At 43.0% G+C, this 13,559-nt stretch overlaps 1 protein-coding gene across 12 annotated transcripts in view; it reads left to right on the forward strand.

The window, feature by feature from the left end:
• The window catches only part of DIS3L2 (DIS3 like 3'-5' exoribonuclease 2), a 378,320-nt gene that overhangs the window by 152,298 nt on the left and 212,463 nt on the right, over positions 1-13,559 (forward strand). For 10 of the 12 annotated variants that reach the window (XR_004482498.2, XM_004262593.4, XM_033425292.2 and 7 more), the window contains exons 7-8: positions 8,197-8,297; positions 13,090-13,337. Coding sequence is in view for 10 of the 12 variants with exons in the window: in XM_004262593.4 (XP_004262641.1) it covers positions 8,197-8,297; positions 13,090-13,337 (349 nt within the window). In the remaining 2 variants the exon portion in view is untranslated. Of the gene's footprint in view, positions 1-5,702; positions 6,833-8,196; positions 8,298-13,089; positions 13,402-13,559 lie in introns of those variants that run through there. The other 2 variants (XM_033425294.2, XR_004482501.2) reach the window with 2 other exon arrangements.

Raw genomic sequence — 13,559 nt, forward strand, 5'->3', positions numbered from 1 at the left:
CCCTCCCATCCTCATTGGAACCCACCCGCATGCACCTGTCTTTCTTCCAGACCTCATCATACTGTGGTAAGAAGAGTTTGGAATTGGAGTCATACTGAGTTCTGATGCCACCTCTACTAACCATCTCCTTGGATGAACCCTGGGATAAATTACTTTACCTCTTTGAACGGCTGATTGCTATAAGAACCAGAATAGTAATGCTTCCCTCGTGGGGTTGCTGAGAAAAATAAATGTGAGAATACCTGTCTCTTCTTTCCATCCCTTGTGCTTTTGCTTAATGTAACATTGGGCATTATCACAGTAGCTTCCTTGCTGTGTTTCCTGCACAGATCACCACTGCCCCTCTCCTGTTCTTAACTCCAGTCACTACTCACTAGGCTCTACACTGCCACCTGAAAAATATTTCTGAAATACAAACTCTAGCGACTTTCTGTAGATAGTAATGGTGAACTGTTATTCACACGTGCACCCTCCTACTGAAACAACCAAAAATATTTAGATAAAATACAAAAACAAAACCAAACCCAGCCTTCTTCTTAAAGCATCAAAGAGCTCACAGGCATTGCCAGGTTAAAATTAGGGTGGAAAACCCATGCAAGAGTGCAGGTTTGACCAGCGGTTGTGGGGGACAGAAATAAAGCTCAGATTTCTCACAAGAAGCTGGGACCCCAAAGGACTGCACTGTCACGGTGAGGGTGGACCTGAAACATACCAGCTCTCTTGTGGAATTGCAGCCCAGGTTCAAGCTGACTGGCTCAACCAAGGAATCTCAAGTCTTGAATTGGTTTATGGGCTGGTTGTGCCTCTGGGTGTCTGGCAAAATCAAGTGGAAATTCTTTCAGAAGGAAGGTTTCTTCTGCCTAGGCCTCAGATTATTCAGTAACCAGCACGTAAATATAACCAGGCACCCAAGGAAACCATACTCCAAGGGCAAGAATCATCAGCAACCACAGACAACAGAAACAGCCCTTCATAAACGTCATCAGATATTGGAATCATTACCATATATAAAAAACTACTGTGTTTAAAGAAATAAAATATAAGCTTGAAGATATCTGCAAAGAATAGGAAACTATGAAATGTGACATAGCAAATTAAAAAAGGAATCAAATAAAACTTCTAGAAATAAACATAACAGTAATGAAATTTAAAACTCAGTGGATGAGGAAAAGTATATATTTGATTAAATATTTTAAAGAGAAGAACCTCGGGCTTCCCTGGTGGCACAGTGGCTGAGAGTCCACCTGCTGATGCAGGATGCGGGTTTGTGCCCCGGTCCAGGAAGATCCCACATGCCGCGGAGCGGCTGGGCCTGTGAGCCATGGCCGCTGAGCCTGCGCGTCTAGGGCCTGTGCTCCGCAACGGGAGAGGCCACAACAGTGAGAGGCCCGCGTACCGCAAAAAAAGAAAAAAAGAAGAACCTCAGTGGATGCATTTAACAGAAGATTGAATAAAGCTGAAGAGAAAATTAACAAACTGGAAGATGGTAAGGAAAAATTATCCAGAGTATAGCATGGAGAGACAAATAGAAATGCAGAGGGAGTGGGTAAGAGACATAGAGAATAAAGTGAGGTCTAAATAAGTTTAATTAGAGACCTAGAAAGGAGATGAGAGGGAAGATGAGCGAAGGTGAAATTTAAAGATGATGGCTGAGATTTTCCATAACAGTTGAGATACCAAACCACAGATTTACAACCAATGATTGTAAGTAGAATTAAAAAAAAAAAATCCATACTTAGATACATCAAGATGAAACTACAGAAAACCAAAGGGAAAATCTTAAAAGCAGCTAGAGAAAAAGACAGATTATCCTCAAAGGAGCAATAGGCTGACCCTTGACTCCTCATCAAGTATAATTCTGATTATGTTATTCTCATATTTTTCAGTGGCTTTCCATCCCTAAAACGTTAAATACATGCTCTTCAGCATGTCATGTGAGGCCTTTCGTGGTCTGGTCCCTGCAACGTGTTTAGACACAGAGAACCTTTGTCCTTCTCATTTTACTCTTGATTAGGTGCCGTACACACTGTCTTCCTTTCTGGAATGCTCCCCATGCCCATCCATCTAGCCAGCTCCTACTCAGCCTTCCCATTTTAGCTCGGGGGTTCGCTGTCAAACTCCCTGGCTCCCTTCTCACTGCCTTTGGACACACTGCTTGCCAGCAGTCACCAACTCCATGTACTTCAGTATTTGTTTGCATTTTGTTTCATTTCTAGTACACGAGTATCCAAGGACAGAGCCAGGGTCATTTGTAGTGCCTGACACTCCACAGATACTCAGAACCTTCACTGAGTTGATGCCAGCATTTCAAGGAGTCCCACGGCCACTTAAGCAATATCTTGATGTAGGTTTTCATGGCTCTTCCCATGATGCTCTGATTCTTGCTTGTGTGGAGCAGGCTGCCACAGTTAGCACCAGGATCCCTGAATGATGTCAGCGGCTGGCTCTACCCCTTCAGTACTTCCATTTCCTTGGTGAAACTGGAATAACAATATCCACTCTACCTATCGTATGAGGTTATGGTGTGGATCAAATGAGGTGATGTATGTCAACACACGGTGAACGTTCTGTGGCACCATACAATTGCAGTAGCTTTATTTCAGAGTGAGAGATTTGCTTGGGCTGGCAGACTTGCAGCACAGAAAATGATTCTTTGTTGTTGTTTTTTTCCATAGTCACAGGAGACTGTTTCCTTATTTTTTTTCTAATTAATTAATTAATTTTATTTTCGGCTGTGTTGGGTCTTCGTTGCTGTGCCCGGGCTTTCCCTAGTTGTGGTGAGCAGGGGCTACTCTTCATTGTGGTGTGCATGCTTCTTATTGTGGTGGCTTCTCTTGTTGCAGAGCACGGGCTCTAGGCACTCGGGCTTCAGTAGTTGTGGCGTGCGGGCTCAGTAGTTGTGGCTTGCGGGTTCTAGAGCACAGACTCAGTAGTTGTGGCACACGGGCTCGGTTGCTCGGCGGCATGTGGGATCTTCTTGGACCAGGGCTCGAACCTGTGTCCCCTGCATTGGTAGGTGGATTCTTAACCACTGTACCACCAGGGACATCCAGAAAATTATTCTAACATGAATGTTACCTTGCCCTGTGAGGACTTGTGTTGTCATGCCGACATTTCACTGGGGAGAGGGGCCCAGAAAGTAACTTTTCCTCGTTGGTTGATTTTGAGAGATCTGAGGGGAATTGTTTTCATGGACCAAAATTTATATTACAGTTTTCATTGAGTTCTTGGTGGAAATTGTAAATTTCTGTGACCCTTCATTCAGAGATGAGAAAGCTTGGATTTGTCAGAATTTGTCACTCTTTTAATTGGAAAGACTGAAACACTTTTTTGCCCAATTCCTTGCTTTTTTCTTCACATTGCCTTTACTTAGCATCACAGTCTAATCATCTGAAAACCTGATGAATTTGTCAAGTGTTACGGATCACCAGCCTTGTCAGTCCATTGTTTCTGTGTGAGGAACCCAAATCAAACTCGCTTCTAAGGCAGTGGCAATGCCAGCTCCAGCAAGCCAAGGTGTTTTCCTTTTGGAATGTTTGAAATAGAAGTTTCAGGTAATCTGTATAAAGAGATTAGGATTTTACTGGCTTTTCCCTCCTAGAGTGTTTTTTTTTGGAGAATATAGTGAGCAGTTGCTTATATTTGTAGTATGTCCAGTTTTTAGAAAATTCTGTTTTTTAGATGAAGAATTTTGGTAGTCACTGGTTTCTGGACATTTTTAACTGGAAGGAGCCACAGAATGCATGGGGCTGGCTCTGCCTTCAGTACGGCAGACTGAAGGCTGTGGGGAAACATAACCTTTTCCTTCCTTGAGGACTGCCGGCAGCTCTCCCCTCTTCTAGTAATTCATCAGGGAGTTTCATCGTTCTGTGAAAGCATTTTCCCTGATAGTCAATCAAAAGCTCTTTTAACTTAAGCCCCTTTTCTTGTACTAAGTCATTGGTAGTGATGGAGACACACTTCGCAGCATCCTTCTCAAAAATCTCTCTCAAATCTTGCCTCTGTTCACTGTCACTGCCACTATCTTAATTTAGATTCTGATTGTGTCTCATCTAGACTGTAACCCCAGCTTCCTAAGCTCTCTGCTACTATTGTCTCTCCACTCTGGAACGCTACCAAATTCATTGCTCTAAAATATATGTGTCCCTGGCCTTTCTAATGCTTTGTAGGATAGTATCCAAGCTTATCAGTTTCACTGTCTGGACCTGTGTGTTAGGAAGTATGTTCTGCTGAGAGTGGCGTTAAATCCTAAAATATCAATGGCTTAAACAAGAAAGTTTATTTCTATCTCACAGAAAAGAAGAACAGAGGTAGGCAGGTCAAGGCTTATAGGTTAGCTCCATAGTCTTCAATTCTGCTGTGCTGCTCTGCACAGCAGAATGCACTGTTGTCCTGTAGCCTCCGGGACCAAGATGAGTGCTTGAGGTCCAGCTGCCACATCCACATTCCAGCCAGCAAGGAGGAAGAGGGAAAGGCTGCACCTCCATCCTTTAAATCACAACACTTTAACCTGCATCTTATTGCCTAAAACTTAGACATCCAGGCCATGTTTAGTTACAAAAAGACTGAGGGATGTAGTCTTCTAACTAATACTAGCTAAAAAAAAAAAAAAAATAAGAAATCGGAGTTCTGCTTAGTAGGAAAGAAGAGAATAGATAAATTGGGCAGGAACTAGAATCTCTGCCATAGGACCTATCCCACCTCCCCACCAGTTTTGTTCCTTTCCCCATCCAGTCCCTTCCTGCCCAACACTTGTGTCCTCAACCCGTTAGTAGCTACAATAAACCTCTTATTAATCCTTTACCATGTCAGGCTCTTTCACAGCTCTGGGCCATGTACAAGTGCTGGCCTTTACCTGGAATGCCCTTCAACTTTCTTTCTCAAAAACATCTGTATATCCTTCAAGCCCAACTCACTTCCTCAGTGAATCTTGCTTATTTACTTAACATTGACAGCACATTACTTCATACTTGAGCATATATCAGTGGAAGAGCTTCAGGAACTTAGTAGTTGAAAAGACTTGGGTTTGAATTTCTTCTCTGCAACTTGGGCTGGAAAACTATAAATGTGGAAGTTCTTGGCATATAAATTATACTTAGAGCCATAATGCAGATCTCTCTTCTTGAGTTCCACATCTTCATGTTGAACTGCTTACTCAGTATCATCACTTGAAGATCTCACAGGTGGCCTCTCATATAGAACCACCTCTGAAGTAGAACCCTTGATTTTCACCGCCTCTTCTAGTCTTTCCTGTGCCAGTAATGCCTCCATCAGCCTAGCTGCAGATGTTAGAAAGCTTGAAGTAATCCTTTATTTCTTATATCTAATAATCCTTAAACTCTCATATCTAATTACCACTAAAGTCTATTAGTTCAACTCCAAAATATCTCTTAAATTGATCCTTTTTTTTTGTTTTGTTTTGTTTTTTTGCGGTACGCGGGCCTCTCACTGCTGTGGCCTCTCCCGTTGCGGAGCACAGGCTCCGGATGCGCAGGCTCAGTGGCCATGGCTCATGGGCCCAGCCACTCCGCGGCATGTGGGATCTTCCCGGACCGGGGCACGAACCCATGTCCCCTGCATCAGCAGGCAGACTCTCAACCACTGCACCACCAGGGAAGCCCAAATTGATCCTTTTAATTCCATCTCCAGTGCTTGTATTATAGCACTATCCTCTTGTGTCTGGACTTCTGTGATAGCTCTTAACTGGTCTCCCAACATCCCCTCTTAGGTTGGCCGAGTCTCAAGTTAGGCAGTCACTTTCTTGAACAAAATCCTTAGCCAGCTTCCTATTGTATGTAGGTTTAAACTCAGGATTCTTAACTTCTGCAAGGCCCCATCTGACTCGACTCCTGTCTACCTCTCATTTCCATTTCTGGCCATGCCCATTCTTGTTCATTGTCCTCCAGCCACATGGTCTTTCTGTTCCTGATTGTGCCAAGGACTTCCCACCTCCACCCCTTCCCAAGTACCATTCCCCACTTGGGGTCTTTTGTCCCCTTCCTCACTCCTACACACACCATCCTCATATCTCAGCGTCAGTGTCACTTGCACACAGGGCCTTTCTCTGACTTCTTAATCTAAATCATATGTTCTCTTCTCTCCCTCCTTGGGAGTGTTCTTTCATTCTTAGCATTCATCACAGTTTATAATTCTATATTTATTGAGTGCTTATTTATTGAATATCACTCCAGCATTAAACTGTATGTTCCATAAGGGCTGGGATCATCTTTCTTTTATTCACACTGAATCCTCAATGCCCAGTGCTCAGTAAACACACATGGTATAAATGAAGAAACAAATGATCTTGTGATTAAACAACGCGATAGATTCTCTCATTAAATTGACAGCTTTGCTGCTCGCTGTGGCAAGACGTAGTTGTTGGAAACCTGTTAAGGTGATTCACTTTTCTAAACTGGCAGTGTGTTTCTTCACATTCATTGAACATATCTGTGGTGCTCACCTGTTAGGCTACAAGCTTCAGTTTAATTTATTAGGGTGCATCTTTGTCTGAACAAAGCCTGATTTCTGCCAGGATATCCTTATGAACACAGAACCTGAAAAGGTCGTGTTCAGGTGTGATCTCTGAGAATCATAATTGGGCCCACTTCCATGGCTTGCCCTCTTTTTTTGAATACAACCTGGCATAACCTTTGGAACAGAAGACTTGCTTGTTATTGGGATGGAATCTGAAGCAATAGTCATTTTAAGACGGAGCCACCAGTGACCGTTACAGAAAGCTGCATGCCCAGGATTTGGGCTGTCTCGGAAAAACCCTCACTACCCTGTCTTGATTGCCAGCTCTTGAGACCAAACTTGGATATCAGATATCTAGGTAGAGTATACTTGTTCATGGTAATTCCAGCCTCCTAATCTTTCCTGAATTACCTGTTGTGTGGAACACATTGGCAAGATATGTTATGGAACTGGTGTGGGTTTTTTTCTCCCTTAGCGTATAAAAGATGTTCTGAAAGCATCTGATGATTTTGGAATCGTGAACTTGGTCTAAAATAAAAGATGAACTTGGATGATGTCCCTCTTTTACAGGGTGATAAAGAGGGTGATCGACAATGGGAAAGTTTTCATTTGTTTTTCTTTTTAGAAAACAGAATTCTGCTTTCAGTGGGCACTATAGTAGGTAGATTTTAGCATAGATGGAAAAGCATACAGTTGATTGTTCTTAAGCCCCAGTAGGTCAGATCATGTCAGTGTTTCCAGAGTACGCCCAGAGTAAAGTTGGCTTTTAGCTGAGCCTTTGCTAAGAGGCAGCCAGTCCTGAAAAGGATTTATTTATTTATTTTGGCCTTGGTAATGTCTAAATGATGATAAGTACAAGTCTCTCTTAGCTAGCTGGAGTGGGTCCCACATGAATTGGTTGTGACCCCTAGAATCCAGAAACTCCAGTAGAGTTGGATAAGAATATTTTGTGGGGGAAATCTAATGTAACGCATGAAAATATAAAATATTAAATGTTCAGAAGTTTGTAATTTGCTGCTTTTTTTCATGAGTGGTTTTAATACTTCTGGTCCAGAGCCTAACTCCCTCTTTAGTGGTTTCAGTTTCTTGGGTGAATGTGAATTTTATAAGTTTTTTAAGAAAGGAAATTAAACATTAAAAGACTTTAAGTACTTTACTCTTTATATAATGTCACTAAGAAAAGCCAGGAAAATCAGGGTTGGCTTTTTTATTTGTTTATTTAATAAATATAATCTATTTTCCACCATTTTGTTTGTTATGGCTGTACCAAAGTACTTTTAAAAGTTAACATTTATTTTGATTTTGTTTTATTTCAGCAGATGTGCATAATAAGTTAACCTATCTCTATTCTTCATTGTGGGCTGGGGCAGTGTATAACATTTAGTTATTTTGGCATTTTGACACATAGGCGATTTAGTTTAATTCAGCATAATTTGATGCTCTCCACTTGTATGATGCCCAACATATGAATAATGTTAAATAGATAAAATGCGGCCTGCTGAGTGTGAGCATTACTACAAGTTAGTGACGTAACTGACCTTAGCCAAGTCACCTAACCACTGTGGGCCTGGGTTTCCTTTTCTGTAAAATGAGTAGTTTGGGGTAAATGGTGTCCAAGAATCCTTGCAGCTCTGAATTTAAAAATCCCATGAGTCTGTATGCCTAATAGGTATGTGTCTACCTGATTCCTCCTCCTCTTCTTTTCTCTTTTTTTTAAATTAGGAAAAGAGGATGCTGGTGCACCAGTTACAAAAGACGAGAACACCTTCATGTCACAGGACACAAGAGCTTTACCAGAGAAGTCGCTGCAGAGATCAGCAAAGGTCTCTGCCTGTTTCCTTCACTTGTCTGGCTGGTAGCTGAGCTACCTGTTGGAGGCCTCTCATACAATTCAGTTAGGACTGTAGTTGGTCAGTTAATCAGAAAAGTCAGTGGAAGCAGGGAATCATAAAAAGTGAATCTTTTTCATTACTTTAAACATATATTCATTTGTCTGTCTTTGGATGAAGGGCCAAGGCCTTTTCTTCGCATGTGGGTATGTTTATTGAGGTTCTGCATTATCTTTTTCTGCATAAACTGCACTTGTAATGTGACATCTATGATTTCCAGTTTGGTTTATTTAAAGTGGGGTGAGAGGGACTTCCCTGACGGTCTAGCGGTTAAGACTCCACGCTTCCACTGCAGGGGGCACGGGTTTGATCCCTGGTCGGGGAAATAAGATCCTGCGTGCCGTGTGGCACGGCAATAAATGAATGAATGGAGTGAGAATTTAGGCACTGGTGAAGCAATATGAATGTAGACTCCTAGATTTTTGGTTTTTTGCTCCAATTTTTTTTATTGTTGTCATGACCATATCTAATTCAAAAGTAAGTTTTTAATAAGTATTTTTTAGTTTCTCCAAAGTATTTAATTTAGTTGTCCAGTAACAAAAGCAATTTGTTTTTTTGCGTAATTCAATTTTATTTTTTAATTATATATGCTAGGACTTCCCGGGTGGTGCAGTGGTTAAGAATCCACCTGCCAATGCAGGCGACATGGGTTTGAGCCCTGGTCTGGGAAGATCCCACATGCCGCGGAGCAACTAAGCCCGTGCGCCACAACTACTGAGCCTGTGCTCTAGAGCCTGTGTGCCACAACTACTGAAGCCCGCACACCTAGGGCATGCGCTCTGCAACAAGAGAAGCCACTGCAAGGAGAACCCCGTGCACTACAACAAAGAGTAGCCCCCGCTCGCCACAACTAGAGAAAGCCTGTGCACAGCAACAAAGGCCCAACACAGCCAAAAATAAATAAAATTAAATCTTAAAAAAAAAATTATATATGCTAGTGACATATTCAGATATGAGATCAAACACAGCTGATCCTCGCTATGCAGGTAGCTCCTGGTGGAAGGAGTGGTGCAGTGACAAAGGATGGAGTGTGTGATAGCATGAGGTTTTCCTTTACCAGAGGCATCCGCCAGCACGTGTAACCTGGGAATGCGGCATTGCCACTCAGTCTAGCAAGTTGGATAGGAGAGTGTCTCCTGCGTATCAACATGAGGAATTTCTAAATTATATTACATATATTTTACTCTCCCCTGCCAATTGCCCATTCAGTTATCTAGATCTTTATTTTAATAAGCATTTTGTATTATTATTTTTTTTTTTTTGCGGTACGTGGGGCTCTCACTGTTGTGGCCTCTCCTGTTGTGGAGCACAGGCTCCAGACGCGCAGGCTCAGCGGCCATGGCTCACGGGCCCAGCCGCTCCGCAGCATGTGAGATCTTCCCAGACCGGGGCACGAACCCGCGTCCCCTGCATCGGCAGGCGGACTCTCAACCACTGCGCCACCAGGGAAGCCCTTAATAAGCATTTTGAATACTAACCATATACTAGGCAATATGATAGGTGTGAAAGAGTATAATGAACGGAAAGATCGTGGGCTGGGTCTGGCTCACAAATTTGTGTTTTGCTTGACCTGTGCAATATTTAAAAATTTTGGCTTAGTAGCTTATACGAAAAAAAAAAAAAAGGAGTGTCAGGCTTCTGGCGTCTCTTGACGAAACAAAACATCCAGCAACAGTGGGCCACATTCTTAAATGACTTTGGTCAGAGCTGAGTAGAGGCAACCTCTGTCAGTGGAATTTGTGTTCTGCAATTTGCTGCTGCCCCCCAATGGTGCTTCCTCTCTTGCTATTTTTGGTTTTGGGGTTTATTTGTTTTTGTATAGTTTCTTAATGAATTCAATCTAAAATTACAAGGCAAAACTTACACTGTGGTAACGTCATTTCTGTGACAGTTAACACATGAATCATGAGTAATGTCATGCTGATTTGTATACTTCTTGTTCTGTCGAACATTAAAACGAAAAGCATCAGACATGATGGCATAGATTCGTTTCTCCTTGCTCCTCTCCCCTAAGCACAGCTACAAATTCTGGACAATAATAAGAGACAACCAAAGGAGAATTCTGAAAGATGAAAAGCGGAAGGCAGACTAGTTAGGGACTCTAGGGCTAGAAGAACAACGTAGCAGCAGGGGACTTCACAAGCCCTCCACCAACAGGAGGGGACCCAGGCCCCGTGTTTCTGGATCCCAACCCCACAATAGAAGGTGGCTCAAGCAGACTCGTTCCTCACTCACATCTAACAGGAGGCCCTCCAGCGACACCAGGCAATCCCAGCAGCACCTGTAAGACAAATTGACTGGGATCTCTGCTGATGGCAAGTGGCCAGGAAAAGGGCGCTCCTTCCCCACCACACCTGAGACTTCTGTCCCTCACCAAGAGATGCCAGGCATCTGGGTGGCTTTGACAGCAGGGATCCTGCCAAAGAGGTGACCTAGCCCCAGAAGTCTCTTTGTCCCTATGGGCCTGAGACTCCCCTCCCCCACCCAGAGACACCTGGCATCCAGATGGCACTAGCAAGGGAGATCCTACCACAAGTATGTGGTCCAGGAAACCTCTTTATCCTCATAGGCCTGAGATGCCCCTCTCCCATCCAGAGATGCTGAGCAGCCAGGTAGCACCAGTAGAAGGGGGTGCCACTACACCCAAAACCCTAAGCGAGAAGTCTCTTTGTCTCTGCATGGATGTGGACCAGGATGTGCTCCTCACCCGTATCAGAGAGACCAGCCAGGTGGCCAGCCCCTCAGCAGAAACTAGTGGGAGCCCCAGTGCTACCTTGTCAACCAAACATATCAAAATAGCATTGCAAAGCCTCTGAAAACTAAATTGTCACTGTAGCTACAGCCCACAAAAGTAGTCCGGGACCTGCATGCTCGCCCTAGACAGGGTGACTGCCTTCTAAAAGGCAAGATTTAAATAAGACCTTGAACTTGCTAACATTATAGCCAAAAGGTCCAGGTTACATTAGAAAATCAACTTATACCAAGAACCAGGAAAATCACTACTTGAGTGAGGAACGACAGCTAACACCAAGTTAGTTGATGCCAACACCAAGATACTGCAGTTACCTGATAGCGATTTAAGATAGCCATCATAAATATGCTTTAATAGCAAGTAAAAATTCTCTTGAAACAAATGAGAAAACTGAAAGTCTCAGCAAGGAAATAGAAGTTATAAAAAGGGAACTAAATGGAAATTATAGAACTGAAAAATACAGCAACAAATGAAATACTTGCTGGATGGGCTCAGTAGTAGAGTAGAGGTGACTCAGCACAGAATTAGTTAACTTGAGGACCAATCAATAGAATTTACCCTATGTGAACAGAGAGAAAATACATTGAAAAAAAATGAACAGAGCCTCAGGAAGCCGTGGAACAATAAAAAAGATCCAGCATTCAGATAATTGGAGTCCCAAAAGAAGGATCAAGAGAGTGGGGCTTAAAGAATAAATTATGCTGGGGACTTCCCTGGTGGTCCAGTGGTAAATAAGCCGCCTTCTAATGCAGGGGACGTGGGTTTGATCCCTGGTCGGTGAACTAAGATCCCACGTGCCATGGGGCAGCTAAGCCCGCGTGCCACAAACTACAGAGCCCACATACCCTGGAGCTAGCACGCCACAACTAGAGAGAGAAGAAAACCCGTAGGCCGCAACTAGAGAGAAGGCACGCCACAACAAAGAGCCTGTGCCACATGCCTCAACAAAGACCCTGCCTGCTGCAGCTAAGAGCCTGCCTGCCGCAACGCAGCCAAAAAGAATACGTTGTGCTGACTGGGAACAGGTTAAAAAAAATACCTTAGAGCTTCTGAGGTCCTAGCAGCAGTTGTATAACATTAATGTGTGATGGTATGCATCTGTATGATTATAATTTTCTTCTTTTCTGGTGGACTCAGTAACTTGTGTTTAAGGTTAGAGAATAGCAGTGGCTGCATGGTTCCAGAATTGAGGATTTTGGGGGTAGGTGCAATGGAACAACAAGAGGGGTGAGGCATTTGATGACATATGTAACAGGACTTGAAGTGATGAAACATGGTGTCTCTGGCAGGTAGGAAAGGACTCAAGGCTAAGAAGTAGCTAACAGACATTGAGAGAAGGCAAGGGTCAAGGCACTAGTGGTCTTGATGTGGTGAAAAAGCCCGTGGAGGGGCACAGGAGAGTGAGAGCTGAATGATGGGTCAGTCCAAGATGATGTGTTTCTCTTGGTAGAAATAGCACGTACTTGTGCTATTGAATTTTTGCCTGGTGAAATGAGAGACTGGGTTTAATCTTGGAAAGAAGGAAGGTTAAAAGGTTTCAGCATTTGAAGGCATAATAAAGAAGTTATTTACGTTTAATAACATTTTAAAATAAACAACTATTGTATTGTTCACCTGAGATACTGGTATAGTTCATGTGAGAAAAATGTAATGCAGACCAAATACCTGGAGCTGTACTTCCCTGCTGGAGTTTTACATATTTTTTTGAGACATAGGTCTTGGTTTTAAAAGCACTTTCATCTAATTAATCTGTGTATTGCTTAGTTTTCCTTGGGTATATGTGCTCGCTGACTTCAGTTGTTACAACTTAAATATAGATAACTTAGTCACAGAGCCTCACTGAGAGATACTTCATTTAGACTTAGAAAAACTGCTGGACCCAGATAGTTGACCAAATAACATTCTACTGACTTCTCCCAACTGTTATCCAGTCCTACAGATAAACAGCATTGACTATATCTTTGGTATTTTCAGGTGGTTTACATCTTGGAAAAAAAACATTCCCGTGCAGCGACTGGCTTCCTCAAACTCTTGGCCGATAAGAACAGTGAACTGTTTAGGAAGTATGCCCTGTTTTCTCCCTCGGACCACCGGGTGCCTAGAATTTATGTACCTCTCAAGGACTGTCCCCAGGACTTTGTGACCCGGCCTAAAGATTATGCCAACACGCTGTTCATCTGCCGCATTGTGGACTGGAAGGAAGACAGCAACTTTGCCCTGGGGTAGGTGACTTCTGGCGAGAAAAACCACAGATCCCAGACGGAACTTGGTTTAGGTAGCATTTACGTAAGCATTTTTGTGTGTATTTTAATTATTATTTCTTCATTAAAGCATGCGTACTAGGCGTGGTTCTTCAGAAATCACCCTTAGCTACCACAGCTGGCCACCTATAGGTTCCTTGAACTGCCAGGCAATCACCTCTTTTGTTTGTTTTTTGGCATAAA

Source organism: Orcinus orca, chromosome 7, assembly GCF_937001465.1.
Source record: "Orcinus orca chromosome 7, mOrcOrc1.1, whole genome shotgun sequence".
Taxonomy (NCBI): Eukaryota; Metazoa; Chordata; class Mammalia; order Artiodactyla; family Delphinidae; genus Orcinus; species Orcinus orca.